Source organism: Mercenaria mercenaria, chromosome 6, assembly GCF_021730395.1.
Source record: "Mercenaria mercenaria strain notata chromosome 6, MADL_Memer_1, whole genome shotgun sequence".
Taxonomy (NCBI): Eukaryota; Metazoa; Mollusca; class Bivalvia; order Venerida; family Veneridae; genus Mercenaria; species Mercenaria mercenaria.
The window spans coordinates 5489002-5509103 of record NC_069366.1 but is presented as its reverse complement, the minus strand read 5'-3'; the positions used below and the strand labels follow the sequence as shown (position 1 = coordinate 5509103).

The following is a 20102-nucleotide window of genomic DNA, read 5'->3' as shown; positions in this document are numbered from 1 at the left end:
CAAAATAAAGTTAGGGTAAGATATGGAGGTAAAATAATTTACCTTCAAAATACAGATATTTTTATGATTTTTTTACTGATCTTAAAATGCAATATTACCACTTTGCTATGTTCTTTATTATTCTCATATCAAATAACCTTCACCTTTCTGATTGAAAATGAAAGTAGATCACAGGTGGTGGTGGAGCTGGATGGTAGTGGTTTCGTCAAACCACCGGTTCGTCATACTTAATTTATATAGTAAGTGAGAAGTGGTTTCGTCATACTTATTGTTATAGTGTAATAATGATTGTTTGTTGGTCGTTTTATTGTTGATGTACTTTGTGTGGCAAACAAGTTGTTAATTTTGAAAAGATAATTTCAAAGCTAATTATTTATACAGAAAATGAAAAGAAAAATAAATGATATAATTGCCGATCGATATTTAAGATATATAGAGATTTAGTTTTTGTTAAACTAATTCTTATGGACGAATCTTATGTATTTATTACTGGTTACAAATGTTAAGTTCTACGCAAGACAATTTATTTTTCAAAATGTTAAATTTGAATTAATAAAAAATTAAGAATTTCTTTTGAGAATTAAAACATTTTAAATTTATTTTGAAAATATGAATTTGAAAAGAAAAAAACAAAACAAATACTATACAAAGTAAAATTTAGATATACAAAATGTATATTTATAGTAAAAGAATTAAAATTCTTATCTTAAGAAGTTAGCGTAACTGTCCCCAAAGCTTAACTGATGATCGATGATTATTATACTTAAAATGTGCTAAATTCCTTGCATTTCTAGAATGTCAGTGAGGTGCTAATTGTGGCACATTCTGCTCATTAAATTCCCGACATTTCATAGATGTTTCTAATTAGAAATTAATTTATCATCAAAATGTATTTGCAGAAGAAAAACAAAGCGTTTTATATTTTTACATTTATTTACATCATCACAAAAGACACACATTCAACAATGAAAATAAGAAGCACATTTAATACACAATACAATTTTATACATTATAATACACATGTCAACTCTGAAAAAGAAAAAAAAAGCAATCAATAGCACATTCAATAAACATTACAATTTTATACATTATAATACATATGCCATGTAAACTCTGAAAAAGAAAAAGAAGCAATTAATATCACAGTCAATACACAATGCATTTTTATACATATCATGACAACCCTGAAGGAAAAAGAAACAATAGCACATTCAATATTAATACAATATAATTTTATACATTATAAAATATCACATTCAATATCAATACAATATAATTATATACATTATAATACACATGTCATGTCAACCCTGAAATCGTCAAGGGAGCGATCTCTTAAGGATTCGTCCAGATGTGGTGCCGGTTGACTGAAGGATCTGCCGCTGACATCGAAGGACCTGTGGAATATATTTGCAACATTTATTATAACTATTATTATTATCATTATTATTGTTATCATTATTATTATGCAAATTAACGCTGAAAAATCGCCATATGACCTTCTATGTGTTGGTGCGACGTTTAGTCCAACAAAAAAAATATGCACATTTGTTAGGTAACATCCTTCGTATTTTAATTCATACCGGTTTCTTTAAACTTAGTTAAAATTCGTAATAAATAATTTAACCATAACCAAATACAAGCTAATAAGCGGGGATAATTACACATACAAGCTAACGAATTGTTCACAAACTTACGCGGGGATAATTAAACATACAAGCTAACGATGTTCATAAGCTAAAAACAACGTATAGTTTGCGTTAATTAAAGGCCGTAATTGAAGTTGTGTAAAATAAGTATTATGGCAAACAAATACTTACTCTACAAATACAAAATTATAAGAGGAAATGTGAAGATAGACACAATTTATTTCCATTGGTACATTTATAACATTTATATTTTAGATATGTAAATATATCTGTTTGCCAAATTTTTAATGTAATTTAATACAAGTCCGATAATTCATATTACCAAAGTTGTACATTTTTCTTACAGCATCCTTTAATTATCAACATCTTAATCGCAAGTATGTACCTGCATTCGCGACCAGTGCAGATCAAGATCAGCTTTATATTGTTCGCTAATCATTCATTTTTTTTTCATGAAATGAAGTATAGATCGAGCCGTCTATTTCAGAAACGTAATATTTATCAAGAACTCGTTTTTAATACACAATAATTTTTAATAACTCATTTGCAATTTGAGTAACATTATCGATTAAGTATGTGCGAATTACTTTAACGCAATCATCGAGATTAACTGCCATTACATAGGTGCGATCATCTTCCATTGTATTGACCTATTATGCTATTAACTATATAAAGTCTTTATGACGAAACCACTTCTCACTTACTATATAAATTAAGTATGACGAACCGGTGATTTGACGAAACCACTGTAATTCGTGGAGCTAATCTCCATAATAGCAATCCTCAAGGTATTTAATGGCCACAAGTAGATAAGAACGAAATATGGTCAATATGTATATAGTGAAACCTGAGAAGTTATGTGTTGTTATAATACAAGTCTATGTTGTGTACCTTGCATTATCCAGATCCCAGAAAGTCACAAATTAGCTAGAAGTACAGTAGCTATAAAACCAGTAACAGTAATGCAAAATATGTCAAAATTAAATACAAAATGGTCATAATTGGTCATAGTGGACGCATTGGTCGAGAGGGCTAAGACGCTCTCCTACGGAGGTGAAGGCCCCTGGTTTGAATCCTGGCTACTCACATTGCGGTGTGTCCTTGGGCAAGGCACTTTATCACATTTGCCTCAGTCGACCCAGCTGTAAATGGGTACCAGCAAATTGCTGGGGGTAAGGTATAAATTGTTTTAACTGTTCTTAAAATAGGGTCGCTCCAAAGCTCTGCAGAGCCTATGTTAATTGTTCCAAAAAGCGACGGTAAATAAAATTTACCTTTACCTTTACCTTATAAGATGAAAGACAATAACACAAAACCATGATCTTTTGCATGCAGTCACATTTTCAATAAGTGCAGCAATAGACTAGTTGAACCATTGAACAGTGTGTCTTCGACTTGACGATGTACTCTCCAAAGCCTCTGTGGACATCGCGACTGGAGAGGGTTAAAAACTGCTCAAGGCAGAGTGAGATGGGCATCTTCCATGTGTGTGTTGTTAAAATGACTTATGCCAAACTTATATATACACTGTACATTCTATTCTTCACCTAAGCAGAGAGTCCGGGGAGTGACTGGACGGAAGACTTAACGCATACAGTTTCGGCTCATATACAGCAGCGGTGGGTAGAGCATTCTAAACTGGTATGGTGCATGGGAAAATTGAATGTTGTTATACATTCACACGGCAGTGAGGCTGCAAGAACTTGTGGTCATCAGTTTGTCTGGTGGTTCGAATAATTGCTTTAATAGGTAAATATGAAGCAGGCACTGCAATAAGTTCATGGACCACACGGTATAGAAGGATGACGTCAGAGCGCTGGCAGCATTGTTGTAATGATGTCCAATGAAGGTTTGTGATGATTGAAGACACACTATCTGGTTTCAGGGGAATAAATGACTTGTTGGCGACAAATCTCGCTGCGTTACGTTGTACTTGTTCAATCTGTTTATTTGAGTTTGTGTTGGGGATTTTATATATAGGAGATGAATATTCCAGTTTCGGTCGTACGAGGGTATGATAATATATTTAATTTTCTTTCTTTGATGACTGGTGGGCATGTTTTGAGGTTCCTCTTGATGAATCCGAGCGTTTGTGATGCTTTACCTGTTACTTGATCTATGTGTGTGTTATACTTGAGGTTATCGCTCAATTCTACCCCCAGATATGGATGATGTTCTACATTTTCAAGTTTTTCATGATTTATAGTATAATTTATTAATGTTTTCTTATTAAGAGAGTTAGAAAAGTTCATGATATTTTCAGGTTAAACTCCATTTGCCATGAGTTGCTCCACTGTACCAAATGGTTCAGGTCGTCTTGCAGTGAATGATGATCTTCATTGTTATGATTGGATGATATAAGACACAATCATCCGCGAAAAGTCAGATTTCTGAGGATATGCTGTCTTTCACTTGTGAAAGTCATCATTGCATAAGACTAATTTAGTAATCTACCTATGATTTGTGTGTATTGAAAAAAAACTTGTCCAGCTTTCAATTTGGACAGTACCATTAACTGTTAAAAGGGGTGTTTACCAAAAAGATACTGACTGAATGGCAAACAGTGCAGATCTTGATCAGACTGCATGGATGTGCAGGCTGATCATGATCTACGCTGGTCACAAGGGCAGAATCAGTTGTGTCCAGCATAATGGTTACATAATAAATTATGTTTTAACATTTATATTGGCATTTTGAAACAAAAGGAAGGACCAAAAATATTGTGTACAACTTCAATATGAAATAAGTAATTGTTGCATATGAAGCAATTATACTGGACTACATGCTGTCATCAAATAGATACAGTGTGCTGCATAATTCATTTATTATGTCTGCTTGCCTGTTTTTCACTTCACAACTTACTTATGTTTCTACTTAAGAAGCAAACAGGTCATGAACTGAAATTGTGTCATAAAATGATTTAGCTTTCCATAAAACTGAACCTTCAGTCAAAATGTATGCCAAAGAACAACAAAAAAAAGACTTCACAGTATGTTAAATGCTATGCGGCCTTCGGCTTGTTTCATGTTAAAGCTTTTGGACTACTTTTTGAAAATGTTTTGTTTACAATAGCCATAAAACAGACAAAGAACTTAAATATATTGAGTTGACTAGGGAATATTTAACCTTTTGAAAAGAAAGAGAAATGAAAATTTTTCTGTTTTCTGCAGGTTGCATGTGACTTGAAAACAATAAGCATAAAACAGTAATGGCAAGATGGTTCTGTTAAAGTCAAGTTTTGTCTGTGGGAAGTCTGTGTGGATAAACTTTCTAAGAAGGTACACAGCCCGGCCAATCAAACCAAGAAAGGCAAAGGCTGAAGGATCCACTGTAAGTATTGTGACAAACGGATGGATGCATGTTACCTGTGTATTCATGCAAGGGGGGATTAGACATGCAAGCTTGTGAGTTGATTCTAGTAGTACCTGTGTTACATTTAATAGCTAATTGTAGTTCTCATGCTACATAAGGTAAATAAGCTTGTGAGTTAGTTATACAATCTATCACAGGTAAATAAGCTTGTGAGTTAGTTATACTATCCAGGCTACAACAGGTAAATAAGCTTGTGAGTTAGTTACACTACCCAGGCTACAACAGGCAAATAAGTTTGTGAGTTAGTTCAACTGCCCAGGCTACATTATTTAAATAAGCTTTGAGTTAGTTCTACTACCCAGGCAACATTAGGTGAATAAGCTTGTGATTTAGTTCCACTACCCAGGCTGCATTAGGTGAATAAGCTTGTGAGTTCTACTACCCAGGCTACAAGAGGTAAATAAGCTTGTGAGTTTGTTCTACTACCCAGGCTACAAGAGGTAAATAAGCTTGTGAGTTAGTTCTACTACCCAGGCTACAACAGGTAAATAAGCTTGTGAGTTAGTTACACTACCCAGGCTATAACAGGTAAATAAGCTTGTGAGTTAGTTCTACTACCCAGGCTACAACAGGTAAATAAGCTTGTGAGTTAGTTCTACTACCCAGGCTACAACAGGTAAATAAGCTTGTGAGTTAAGTTCTACTACCCAGGCTACAACAGGTAAATAAGCCTGTGAGTTAGTTCTACTACCCAGGCTACAACAGGTAAATAAGCTTGTGAGTTAGTTACACTACCAAGACTACAACAGGTAAATAAGCTTGTGAGTTAGTTCTACTACCCCGGCTACTACAGGTAAATAAGCTTGTGAGTTAGTTACGCTACCCGGGCTACAACAGGTAAATAAGCTTGTGAGTTAGTTCCACTACCCAGGCTACCACAGGCAAATAAGCTTGTGAGTTAGTTCAACCACCCAGGCTACATTATTTAAATAAGCTTTGAGTTAGTTCTACTACCCAGGCAACATTAGGTGAATAAGCTTGTGAGTTAGTTCCACTACCCAGGCAACATCAGGTGAATAAGCTTGTGATTTAGTTCCACTACCCAGGCTGCAAGAGGTAAATAAGCTTATGAGTTAGTTCTACTACCAAGGCTACAAGAGGTAAATAAGCTTGTGAGTTAGTTCCACTACCCAGGCTATAAGAGGTAAATAAGCTTGTGAGTTAGTACCACTACCCAGGCAACATTAGGTGAATAAGCTTGTGAGTTAGTTCCACTACCCAGGCAACATTAGGTGAATAAGCTTGTGATTTAATTCCACTACCCAGGCTACAAGAGGTAAATAAGCTTGTGAGTAAGTACTACTACCCAGGCAACATTAGGTGAATAAGCTTGTGATTTAATTCCACTACCCAGGCTACAAGAGGTAAATAAGCTTGTGAGTTAGTTCTACTACCCAGGCTACAAAAGGTAAATAAGCTTGTGAGTTAGTTCTACTACCCAGGCTACAACAGGTAAATAAGCTTGTGAGTTAGTTCCACTACCCAGGCTACAAGAGGTAAATAAGCTTGTGAGTTAGTTCCACTACCCAGGCTACAAGAGGTAAATAAGCTTGTGAGTTAGTACCACTACCCAGGCTACAAGAGGTAAATAAGCTTGTGAGTTAGTTCCACTACCCAGGCTATAAGAGGTAAATAAGCTTGTGAGTTAGTTCTACTACCCAGGCAACATTAGGTAAATAAGCTTGTGATTTAATTCCACTACCCAGGCTACAAGAGGTAAATAAGCTTGTGAGTTAGTTCTACTACCCAGGCTACAAAAGGTAAATAAGCTTGTGAGTTAGTTCTACTACCCAGGCTACAGCAGGTAAATAAGCTTGTGAGTTAGTTCCACTACCCAGGCTACAACAGGTAAATAAGCTTGTGAGTTAGTTCCACTACAAAGGCTACAACAGGTAAATAAGCTTGTGAGTTAGTTCCACTACAAAGGCTACAATGGGTAAATAAGCTTGTGAGTTAGTTCTACTACCCAGGCAACATCAGGTAAATAAGCTTGTGAGTTAGTTCTACTACCCAGGCTACAAAAGGTAAATAAGCTTGTGAGTTAGTTCTACTACCCAGGCTACAACAGGTAAATAAGCTTGTGAGTTAGTTCCACTACCCAGGCTACAACAGGTAAATAAGCTTGTGAGTTAGTTCCACTACAAAGGCTACAACGGGTAAATAAGCTTGTGAGTTAGTTCTACTACCCAGGCAACATCAGGTAAATAAGCTTGTGAGTTAGTTCTACTACCCAGGCTACAACAGGTAAATAAGCTTGTGAGTTAGTTCCACTACCCAGGCTACAACAGGTAAATAAGCTTGTGAGTTAGTTCCACTACCCAGGCTACAACAGGTAAATAAGCTTGTGAGTTAGTTCCACTACCCAGGCAACATAAGGTGAATAAGCTTGTGAGTTAGTTCTACTACCCAGGCAACATTAGGTAAATAAGCTTGTGAGTTAGTTCTACTACCCAGGCTACAACAGGTAAGTAAGCTTGTGAGTTAGTTCTACTGCCCAGGCTACCACAGGTAAATAAGCTTGTGAGTTAGTTCCACTACCCAGGCTACAACAGGTAAGTAAGCTTTTTAGTTAGTTCTGCTACCCAGGCTACATTAGGTAAGTAAGCTTGTGAGTTGATTCAAGTACTTGGGAACAATCACTGTAGATATATTTTTGTATTCATGTATAGGGTAGGAGAGTTGTTTTTATTTCTGTGAAGATTCACTAATGGAAATTTACTGCATGGGAGTAAATGGGTGGATATTCTTAAAGCTGCGATGATTTACACAGAGGTTTTTACTATGCCTAGAAATATTAGCTGTGGAGGTTATTCTTAGTGGGAATGGTTGATAGAGTTGTCTTTTAAACTGGAGATTCTCTAGAGAGGTTATTTCTTATCCCTTTGAAGATTCACTATAGAGGTAAAGTATTCACTTTGAGGGCCATGTTTTGTGTGAAGATTTACTGATGTTTATCAATATATTGTTTGTTTAAGTATTTTATAGTAGGTTGAAGTTGCTGTATATTTATTACATGTGACTTTTTTTAAACAGACTGAACATTTTGTGGATTTCAAGAAAGTACAGGTACTTGGTGGAAGGGGTGGTAATGGCTGTATCTCATTCCACAGTGAGCCTAGAAAAGAGTTTGGTGGACCTGATGGTGGGAATGGTGGTCACGGTGGACATGTTATAATCACATGTATGTTCAAAACTTTCGTTCCATCCTTTTATGTTTGTTAAAATTAACATGTCTGCATTGAAAGTTGTATTTGTTAAGTTCAAAATGTTGAGTTTCAGTGAAGTAGTCCACTTTCAGGGGAATCACTTCTATGTCCTTGGGGAGTCACTTGGGTCCACGTTCTGGGGGAGACATTCTTTGGGGTCCATTTCCTAAGGGAGTCACCACTGGGTACACTTCCTGTGGAGTCACTCTTGGGTCCACTTTCTGGAAAGTCAAACTCTTGGGTTCATTTCCTTGGGGAGTTGCTCTTAGGTCTCCTTCCTTGGGAAGTCACTGTTGGGTCCATTTCCAGGTGGGGGTGGGGTAGGGGGGTGCGAGTCACTCTTTGGTACATTTTCCGGGGAACCACTTTTGGGTGTACTTCCTGGGGAGTCACTTTCGGTTCCAGTTCCTGGTGTAGTCACTCTTGGGTCGACTTCCAGGGGGGAGTCACTTTTGGTACATTTTCTCGGGGAGTCATTCTTAGGTTGACTTCCTGGGGAAGTCACTTTTATCTCCACTTCCTGGAGAAGTCACTCTTAGGCCAAATTCCTGGGGAGGGAGGTCACTCTTGGATACACTTCCTAGGTAGTCACTGATAGGTCCACTTCCTTTGGGAGTCAGTCTTAGGACAACTTCTTAAGTCACCTCTGGGTCCATTTCCCAGAAGAATGGAAAGGGGTATTGGGTGGGCACTGTCACAGAATGGTTAAGGTTGTTAATTTCAAATCAACACAGTTGGTTTGAATGTTGCATAGGTCCCTTCACAAGGAATGTCTGTGGTTCTATGCCTATAATAATGCCTTGAGGGGCACCTGGAGCTTTCTCATTAAAAGCTGGAAAGTAGTCATATGGCCTTGATTATATCGGTGTGTCTTAAAATACATGAAAACAAGCAACTTTCTGGAAAGAAAAACATCTGTGAAAAATTTTATCCAATGGATGATCTATGTACCAGATAACTTTGATCATTAAATGATAGAAATATGCAAAATTGTAAGTACAAACAGAAGATAATGTGCTTCTTTGCATCAGATTTTCATTTTCTAAATTTATTGAGCAGACAGCTTAACCAGTAAGTATAATGTTTTGAACAAATTGGTCTAGAGGTTTTTAGCTCATCTGATTTTTTGAAAAAAAATGATGAGTTATTGTCATCACTTGAGCGGTTGTCGGGGTCGGCGTCTGCGTTTGCGTCGGCGTTGCCTGGTTAAGTTCTATGTTTAGGTCAGCTTTTCTCCTAAACTATCAAAGCTATTGCTTTGAAACTTGGAATACTTGTTCACCATCATAAGCTGACCCTGTATAGCAAGAAACATAACTCCATCTTGCTTTTTGCAAGATTTATGGCCCCTTTTGTACTTAGAAAATATCAGATTTCTTGGTTAAGTTTTATGTTTAGGTCAACTTTTCTCCTAAACTATCAAAGCTATTGCTTTGAAACTTGGAATACTTGTTCACCATCTTAAGCAGACCCTGTACATCAAGGAACATTAACTCCATCTTGCTTTTTGCAAGAATTATTGCCCCTTTTGGACTTAGAAAATCAGTTTTCTTGGTTAAGTTTTATGTTTAGGTCAGCTTTTATCCTAACTATTAAAGCTATTCCTTTAAAACTTGCAACACTTGTTCACCATCATAAGCTGACCCAGTACAGCAAGAAACATAACTCCATCCTGCTTTTTGCAAGATTTATGGCCCTTTTTGGACTTAGAAAATATCAGATTTCTTGGTTAAGTTTTATGTTTAGTTCAACTTTTTATGCCCCCGAAGGGAGGCATATAGTTTTTGAACCGTCTGTCGGTCTGTCGGTCTGTCAGTCTGTCCGCAATTTTCTTGTCCGGTCCATATCTTTGTCATCGATGGATGGATTTTCAAATAACTTGGCATGAATGTGTACCACAGTAAGACGACGTGTCGCGCGCAAGACCCAGGTCCGTAGCTCAAAGGTCAAGGTCACACTTAGACATTAAAGGATAGTGCATTGATGGGCGTGTCCGGTCCATATCTTTGTCATCGATGGATGGATTTTCAAATAACTTGGCATGAATGTGTACCACAGTAAGACGACGTGTCGTGCGCAAGACCCAGGTCCATAGCTCAAAGGTCAAGGTCACACTTAGACATTAAAGGATAGTGCATTGATGGGTGTGTCCGGTCCATATCTTTGTCAACCATGGATGGATTTTCAAATAACTTGGCATGAATGTGTACCACAGTAAGACGACGTGTCGCGCGCAAGACCCAGGTCGGTAGCTCAAAGGTCAAGGTCACATTTAGACGTTAAAGGATAGTGCATTGATGGGCATGTCCGGTTCATATCTATGTCATCCATGGATGGATTTTCAAATAACTTGGCATGAATGTGTACCACAGTAAGACGACGTGTCGTGCGCAAGACCCAGGTCCGTAGCTCAAAGGTCAAGGTCACACTTAGACGTTAAAGGTCATTTTTCATGATAGTGCATTGATGGGCGTGTCCGGTCCATATCTTTGTCATTCATGCATGGATTTTTAAATAACTACGCATGAATGTGTGACACAGTAAGACGACGTGTCGCGCGCAAGACCCAGCTCCGTAGGTCAAAGGTCCTAAACTCTAACATCGGCCATTGGGGGCATATGTCATCCTATGGAGACAGCTCTTGTTCTCTTAAACTATCAAAGCTATTGCTTTAAAACTTGCAACTCTTGTTCACCATCATAAGCTGACCCTGTACAGCAAGAAACATAACTCCATCCTGCTTTTTGCAGTAATTATTGCCCCTTTTGGACTTAGAAAAATAATTTTCTTGGTTGAATATTATGTTTAAGTCAACTTTTCTCATAGACTGTCAAAGCTATTGCTTTAAAACTTGCAACAGTTTTTCACCATCATAAGTGGACACTGTACATCAAGAAACATAACTCTATCCTGCTTTTTGCAAGAATGATGGCCCTTTTTAGACTTAGAAAATCATGGGTAGGACAATATTTCTATTATACAAAAAACATCAGATGAGCATCAGCACCCGCAAGGCGGTGCTCTTATTATTGAGGTACACTCATAACCATTAGTGGTCAAGTCCATTACTTGCTGTGTTGAGAAGCAAAAAAAACTTACCTACTTTTATCATCACTTGACTTAGCCTGAAATTGCACTTACAAACTAAAGCAGGATCTCAAAAAGGAACTTTTTCTCTTTAAACAAAATTTGTCATTTTCAGCCACTTGAGTTTCATATGGGGATGTTCTGTTTCAACTTTTCAGGTACTCGTAATAAGAACTCACTGGGTCATTTGAAATCAGTTATTAAAGCAGAATCTGGTATAAATGGAAGAAATTCTGACAGACATGGAAAAAATGCTGAACATTTTTACAATGAGGTAAGATATACAAATTATGTATTCATACAATTTTCCCATGTACACTCAGTTAATATTCTCTATGTACACTTGTAACATTTCTCTATGTACACTTGTGTAATATTCACTGTGTATTTCTGTGTAATGTTCTGTATATACATTCATGTATCATTCTTATGTACACTTGTATGTTATATTCATTATGTACACTCGTATGTTAAATTCATTATGTACACTCGTGTAATGTCCTGTATGTACAAGTAAACTATTGTGTTTTACAATAGAAAACAGAAATAGAGGACACACTTTTCTCATTTTGACTGTTGAATCCAATAAAATGTTTTTGTCACTGACAAGTTTTTAGCTCCACTATTCAGAGAATAGGGGGGCTATTCTACTCGCCCTGGCGTTGGCGTTGGCGTTGGCGTCGATGTGAGTTTTCTTGGTTAAAGTTTTTCGGCAACCTTTGTTTTTCTGTCATATCTTTGTTACTATTGCTTATATCTTACTGTAACTTAACATAAACATTGTCCAGCATACAAACAAAGTATATGCAGGGGCTGGGCCCATTGTACCCAAGGTCAAGGTCACCAAGGTGTTATACTTGGGTTATTTTTAAGGTTAAAGTTTTTCGGCAACCTTTGTTTTTCTGTCATATCTTTGTTACTATTGCTTACATCTTACTGTAAGTTCACATAAACATTGTCCAGCATACAAACAAAGTATGTGCAGGGGCTGGGCCCATTATACCCAAGGTCAAGGTCACAAAGTTGTTATACTTGGAATTATTTTCATGTTAAATATTTTTGAAAGCTTTGTTTATAGACATATCTTTGGTTCTTTCAAAGATAATGACTAGAAATTGAAAATATTTCTTTATGATGTGTGTTACAATCCCCATAACTCTAATTGTATTGTTGACAGAATTATGCCCCTTTCATACTTAAATTGTTTTGGCAATCTTCACTTTCTTGATGTTACTTTAGTACAATATAAGATAAAGACTTGAAACTTGAAATGTAGGTATCTTTATCATCATCATCTGCATGAGTGATAACAATCCCCATAACTCTGATTTGTATTTTTGACCAAATTATGCCCCTTTCATACTTAGATTTTTTGACAATCTTCGTTTTCTGGACATAACTTTGATACTTGACTTGAGACTCAAAATATATTTTTACCATCATCATCTGCATGTATCGTAACAATCCAAGTAACTATAGTTTGTGTTCTTGACAGAATTATGCCCCTTGGTATATCTTCCTTTTAAAGTAGAGGTCTCTTTTTAGCTCGACTATTCGAAGAATAAGTAGAGCTATCCTACTCTCCACGGCGTCGGCGTCGGCGTCACACCTTGGGTTAAGTTTTTCGTACCAGTCCACATTTTGACAAAGTCTTTTGAGATAAAGCTTTGAAACTTTCAACACTTGTTTACCATCATCATGGCCAGTTATAGGCAAGAGCACATAACTCCATCATGGATTTTGGCTGAATTATGGCCCCTTTTGACTTAGAAATCATGGTTAAGTTTTTCGTACCAGTTCATATTTTGACAAAGTCTTTTAAGATAAAGCTTTGAAACTTTCAACACTTGTTTACCATCACCATGTCCAGTTATAGGCAAGAGCACATAACTCCATCAAGGATTTTGGCTGAATTATGGCCCTTTTTGACTTAGAAATCTGGGTTAATATTTCGTACCAGTTCATATTTTGAAAAAGTCTTTTGAGATAAAGCTTTGAAACTTTCAACACCTGTTCACCATCACCATGTCCAGTTATAGGCAAGAGTACATAACTCCATCAAGGATTTTGGCTGAATTATGGCCCCTTTTGACTTAGAAATCTTGGTTAAGTTTTTCGTACCAGTTCAAATTTTTTGTAAAGTGTTTGACATATGGTTTTGAAACTTTTATCACTTGTTTAGTATAATAGTCTCTATCTGTAGGAAAGAGAACATAACTCTGTCATCTATTTTGGCTGAATTATGGCCCTTTTTGGACTTTGAAATTGGTTCTGTTTTCATACAAGTCCATGTTTTGTCAAAACTATTTGACATATGGCTTTTAAACTTTGAACACTTGTTTATCATTATGATTTCCATCTGTAGGCAAGAGTACATAACTATTTTGACTGAATTATGGCCCTTTTTGGACTTTGAAATTGGCTCATATATTGCCATTTAGTGCAAGACTTATCGAAATCAAAGTAATACAGGAACATTGTTTGTCTAATCTATTTATTTCTTTTGTCTGAATATCCGTGGAAATATTTTGACCCCATTCTTCAATCAATTCTTCGAATAGTCGAGCGCGCTGTCATCAGACAGCTCTTGTTGAGACATATATTCATTTTATTGTCAGATCGCTGAATAATGGAGCGCGCTGTCTTACAGACAGCTCTTGTTCTACTAGAAAAGCAGAAATTTTCGCGAGGTTTAATTTTCACTATATTCGCAAGGCCCTACATCTCACGAAAATTAATCCTCACATAAATATTCGCAATTAGTATAATTCAAATTCAAGTATGATACCATTTTTACAATAACGTGAATATTAAACCTCGCAGACATACTCAAAATTTCAGATTCACGAAATTTGGAGCCAGCGAAAATATGTGCTTTTACAGTATATCAACATTCTTGCTAACCAGAAGTCTGGTTACTGTTTGAACTTCTTGCACATTTCCTCAATATTTCTAGAGTTGTTTATCTATAACATGTGGTATTTGAGAATGCTGTATTAACAACAGCAAACTTAGTATGAATTTATTTGATATTGTAAAGAAAATTGTAGTTTTGAATCATTCCAAGGCATTCCTTTGAGAGTTGCCCGCCCGCTTAGCTCAGTAGGTAGAGCGTCGGTCTACGGATCGTGGGGTCATGAGTTCGATCCTCGGGCGGGGCGTATGTTCTCCTTGACTATTTGATAAACGACATTGTGTCTGAAATCATTAGTCCTCCACTTCTGATTCATGTGGGGAAGTTGGCAGTTACTTGCGGAGAACAGGTTTGTGCTGGTACAGAATCCAGGAACACTGGTTAGGTTAACTGCCCGCCGTTATATGACTGAAATACTGTTGAAAAACGGCGTTAAACCCAAAGCAAAACAAAAAAAAAAAAATCCTTTGAGAGTTATTTTCATGGATTTTGTGATAGTAAAGCCGTAAGAAATGAAACATTCTGTTTCGAGTTCATGCAAAAGGAATGGCAGAGTAGGATTGGCAAATTTGGTTTAATTTGCCAATTCTATTCTGTCATTTATTTCGAATAAACTCTTATTAACTCATTTCTTATATTTACATTATAATTCCTTTCCATTTGTAAACAAGGTTATATTATAAATTGCACACATTTTGTTGCATTTAACATTAAAAGCAGCTTCCCGGCCATTCTATTAACGGTTACCAGACAGAACAGCTACGACGTCATCTAAGGAACATTCTCCCTGACTATACGTGGGCGTAGTCAAAACAGCATCATAATTTACAGTGGAAAAGAATAGGGCAAATGTAAATACATGTATATGAAATTAATTCTCTGCAAACAATTCAAATCACCATTAAGTTCATCTTTAAAATTGGAAACCCATGAATTTATGTCCCTATTAAATAGAAGCTTCAGATGAAACCTTAAAATGTTATGCCTACAGTTAAACTTTACAGTATATGGAAGAAAATATATGAACTCATTTAATTTTATAGATATGAAATCCATGGTTTTGACTAAAAAGGTTATGTCTTAGGGATATGACTTCATGGATTTCAACTTTTCAACATTAACCCTTACCCTGCTAAATTTCTATGTGAACTTGTCCATCTTTCAATTTGGACAGTAACATTAACTATCAAAAGGGGTGCTTACCAAAAACAGTGCAGATCTTGATGAGACTGCACAGATATTCAGGCTGATCTTGATCTACACTGGTTGCAAAGGCAGAATCAATTGTGTCCAGCATAATAAGGATTAAATGAATGGGAATTTTACTCGACAGTGTTCCTTGTGATTTAATTTCATGGATTGACCCAACAATAAAATCATGAAAATTAGTCCCTAACCAATAATAATGATTTTTTTGTCTCCAAGGGAGAACAATATACTACGGTATGAATTAATTTAATGAAGAAAATAGCTGTGTAGTATTGGATCATTCCCAGGTACCAATTGGAACAGTGGTTAGAGATGAAGAGGGTAAGGAGCTCTCCAGTTTAGATTGTGAACGAGAATACTACATAGCTGCACGAGGTGGTGCAGGGGGTAAGGGGAACAAAAATTTTGCTTCTAGTGAGGACACAACCCCACGGTATGCTGAAGAGGGAGCACCAGGAGAAGACAGGGTCCTATACCTCGAACTGAAAACCATGGCTCATGCTGGACTGGTATGTACAAATTTTATGAAGTTGGTGATAAAAACCCAAGAAATTTTGAATGTTTTTAATATACTTGAAGAGTACGATATGAATATTGTATAATTTTGTAGAGGATGTTAAATATTTGTAGTGCTTATTCAGAAGTTAAAACTTCTTCAGATATTTGGTATATAAACAAAGCATTGTACTTTGATGTTGAAAGATAACTAGAACAAAACGAAGATTGATTTTTGTACGGAATGCCTTCATTAAGTTCTAACAGTGTCTGGCATTTAATATGTTACAGATTGGTTTCCCAAATGCAGGAAAATCCACATTACTGAGAGCAATATCTAGAGCACGACCTAAAGTGGCCCCTTACCCCTTTACGACCCTTCATCCTCATGTTGGTATTGTAGAATATGATGACTTTGAACAAGTGGCAGGTAGGTATTACTAAAACCTTGACAACACTTTCTTTCAGGCAGTTAGTATTTGCTCAGTATACTCCCACAAAACAAGCTTTTTGAGTAACATTGAAAAGAAAACGAAAACAAATACATTCCTGAGCTTTCAACATTTCTTCTTCAGAAATAGTATTAGTGAATAAAATGAAATAACAAATGGCAAAACTATGACTATTTAACCATAGTGCTAAGTTGATTTTTTTTTACCCCAAGTGCTCAAGATCAGTGAGATATATAGTGTTTGAACTGTCTGTCCGTCTATCATTCTGCCAGTCTGCTACCATTTCTAATGGACTCATCTCCTCCTACAGTCTTCATCCCATATATCATCAACATGAAGTGGACATGTGCATATTGTCAGGACTTTCTTGTCTAGCTATTATTTTTTTAGTTATGTCCATTTTGTGGACTTCTCTGTATTACAACTACATCTTTACCTTGTGGACTCAACTCCTGCAGTTTCCATCCAGTTCAAGTAAAACTTAGTATACATAGTATATAAAACTTAGTATCCATGGTTCACTCAAATCCTTTCAGTTTCCTTAATTATTCAACAGAAATGGATTGAAACTTCACTAACTTGTTTATGTTGATGATCTGACATGCATTACAAAGGTTCCATAACTCTAGTTCGCTTTTTCATTAAGTTATGCCCCTTTTTCAGTTTTTTGTTAAGTTTTTGTATGTGAGCTGATCTACCGCTTGTAGGAATGGATCAAAACTTCACACATATGTTAACTGTCATGATTTAAACATGCAGTGCACATGTTCCATAACTCTAGTTTGCTTTTTCATTAAGTTATGCCCCTTTTTCATTTTCATACATTTTACTTCATTAGTGACTTTTGAATAGTTGAGCTTTGCTGTCCTCTTGGCAGCTCTTGGTTAATCAATGACCCAGTTTCAAACAAGCTTTTAACAAGGAAATGGATCATCTAATAAAATTATTCTTGAGTGACAGCTCTAATTCATCATTGAATTCTCTTTGCTCTAAAGGCTTGAAGCTTATGAAATTTCATAACTCCTGTATTTGGTTGTTTTGAAAAGCCAGTATTATACATGTACTTGAAATCAAGAATGTAAATGATTCTTATTTAACATGGATATAATATCTATAAAAGTCCCCACTAGGAACGGATGGAACAAATGCTTTCCAGTTGAGCCAGCGACAAGTGCCGTAATTACTTCCCAGCTTCCTGGAAACAGTGCCAGTTATAGAAAATACCCAGCACTGGACACTGGTCTAGATATCAGTAGCAACTAGGAATTGAACCTGGAGCAGTGATGGTTTAGTCCAGTTTTTTAACCACTGCGCCACTGACTCCCTTGTAATAGGTGATCATGTACCTGGACTGAAAGAAGTTGTTGTGCACTTGCAGAGAAATGTTGTATTGAAAAAAAAATGCCTTTTTAGCTCACCTGAGCCAAAGGCTCATGTTGAGCTTTTGTGACTGCTCAATATATGTCGTGCAACGTGCGGTGTGTCCGTCAACATTTCTAAAAATATCTTCTTGAAAACCACTATGCAGAATTATACCAAACTTCACAGGAATGGTCCTTGGGTGGTCCCATTTCAAAATTGTTCAAAGAATTGAATTCCATGCAGAACTCTGGTTGCCATGGCAACCAAAAGGAAAAACTTTAAAAATCTTGCCTGAAACTTTAAGGCGTAGAGGCTTGATATTTGGTGTGTGACATTATCTAATGGTCCTCTATGAAATTTTTTCAAATTGTGCCCCTGGGGTGAATAGAGGCCCCCGCCCCGGGGAGTCCCAAGTTTTACATAGACTTGTATAGGAAAAAGCTTTGAAAATCTTGTCTGAAACTGCAATACCTAGGCCTTTGATATTTGGTATGAAGCATTGCCTTGTGGTCCTCTACCAAGATTGTTAAAATTATGCCCCTGGGGTGAAAAGAGGCCCCGCCATGGGGGTCCCAAGTTTTACATAGACTTATATATGAAAAAATTTAAAAATCTTCTTGTCTGAAAGTTCAAGACCTAGGCCTTTGATATTTGGTATGTAGCATTGCCTAGTGGTTCTCTAACAAGAGTGTTCAAATTATGACCCTGGGGCGAAGAGGCCCTGCCCTGGGGTTCATTAAATTTTGTTATATGAGTTATGTAGGAATAAATACTTCAAAAATTATCAGATTATATTTCCTAGACTGTTTAATTATGATTACCTGAGGACCCTAAGCAATTAGGAGTCACTTGACTGTGACCTTGAGTCATGACCCTCTTGTTTAAATATGCGGAAAGAAAAACTCTTGCTGTCCATTATGGACATAAAATGGTTCTAAAAAGTAGGCGGAGAAAAAAACCCAAACACTATCCTATGTTTTGATATGATAATGGAATGTGTATGTTTCTGTTTAATAAGTGGTAGATAACTTTTTTATATATATAAAATACCTCTGTGAGCTATTACAAATCTCAATTTAAGCCACATTTTGTATTTGTTTCCAGTGCTTTGGATAGAATTACTTTTGATTGCACTTTTTTTTTCTCCAAAATTTTAGTTGCTGATATACCAGGGCTTATACCAGATGCTCACAAAAATCGTGGTCTCGGAATTTCATTTCTACGTCATATTGAGCGCTGTGTGTGCCTGCTGTTTGTGATAGACCTGTCTGTTGACGAGCCATGGATGCAGTTAGATCACCTAAAGTTTGAGCTAGAACAGTATAAAGCGGGATTATCAGAACGGCCACATGCTGTGATAGGTAATAAAATGGATTTAGAAATCTCCAAGAAAAATTTTATCGAGTTACAAAAGCGGACGGACATGCCTCTATTTCCAGTATCAGCTGAAAAAAGACTCAACTTGAAGCCTTTGTTAATGCATTTAAGAAAAATGTATGATATTAACAATGTTGAGGGCGACTATGGGTGAAATAAGTACGTTTGTTAATAAAGATATATACAGTAATTGTCTTCAGAGCATTCCAAATGTGCTTTTTCTTGGTTAAAGGCTGATAATCATTCGCAAACATTAATTCTCACCTACTGGATGTACACACACACACACTGACTAAAGACAAGGGTTAGGTTTAACATAGATTTATAGTGTTCATTCAGTGCCTGTGTATGTTCAGTGTTTGAGAATTAAGAGTCAATCTTTAATCATGCTTGCCAGTTTGCAGTGTAATGTAACAACTTTCACAAAAATCAGATAATTATACAGATTGACATCACAAGATTACTTTCAATCCACCTTTCCCATAACAAGGCTTACCCTTGAATATCAGACAATAGTATACTGTATAATACGAAAGACCCGTGGTGACATTTCAACTTCATTATTTCACGATTTCTGCTTCATGATTTCACGATTTCCACTTCATGAATTCACGATTTCCACTTCATGAATTCACGATTTTTACTTCACGAATTCTCGATTTCCACTTCACGATTTCACGATGGTGAAATCGTGAATTCATGAAGTTGAAATCGTGAATTCGTGAAGTGGAAATCGTGAATCCGTGAAGTGGAAATCGTGAATTCGTGAAGTGGAAATCATGAATTCGTGAATTCATGAAGTGAAAATTGTGAAATCTTGAATTCGTGAAGTGGAAATCGTGAATTCGTGAAGTGGAAATCTTGACTTCGTGAAGTTGAAATCGTGAATTCATGAAGTGAAAATCGTGAGATCTTGAATTCGTGAAGTGGAAATCCTGAATTCGTGAAGGTGAAATTGTGAATTCGTAAAGTGGAAATC

General features: G+C 36.5%; 1 protein-coding gene across 2 annotated transcripts; it reads left to right on the top strand.

The window, feature by feature from the left end:
- Positions 1-111: 111 nt before the first annotated feature.
- LOC123549773 (mitochondrial ribosome-associated GTPase 2-like) lies at positions 112-19318 on the top strand. Of its 2 annotated transcripts, XM_053545003.1 has the most exons (8): positions 112-188; positions 2413-2437; positions 4820-4979; positions 8055-8202; positions 11473-11588; positions 15725-15946; positions 16224-16362; positions 18904-19318. In XM_053545003.1, exons 3-8 carry the CDS (start codon positions 4866-4868, stop codon positions 19275-19277), a joined length of 1113 nt encoding a protein of 370 aa, XP_053400978.1. In that variant the 5' UTR covers positions 112-188; positions 2413-2437; positions 4820-4865; the 3' UTR covers positions 19278-19318. The 2 variants fall into 2 exon arrangements, with proteins under 2 accessions (XP_053400978.1, XP_045194088.2); XM_045338153.2 differs by lacking the exons at positions 112-188; positions 2413-2437 and adding an exon at positions 2695-3398.
- Positions 19319-20102: the final 784 nt, after the last annotated feature.

Excerpts from the sequence above, each read along its gene's own strand:
- LOC123549773 (XM_053545003.1), top strand. The coding sequence starts at position 4,866 with ATGGTTCTGTTAAAGTCAAGTTTTGTCTGTGGGAAGTCTGTGTGGATA. Across the intron at positions 4,980-8,054 it reads CAAAGGCTGAAGGATCCACT|ACTGAACATTTTGTGGATTT; the intron begins GTAAGTATTGTG and ends TTTTTTAAACAG. Across the intron at positions 16,363-18,903 it reads TGACTTTGAACAAGTGGCAG|TTGCTGATATACCAGGGCTT; the intron begins GTAGGTATTACT and ends CCAAAATTTTAG.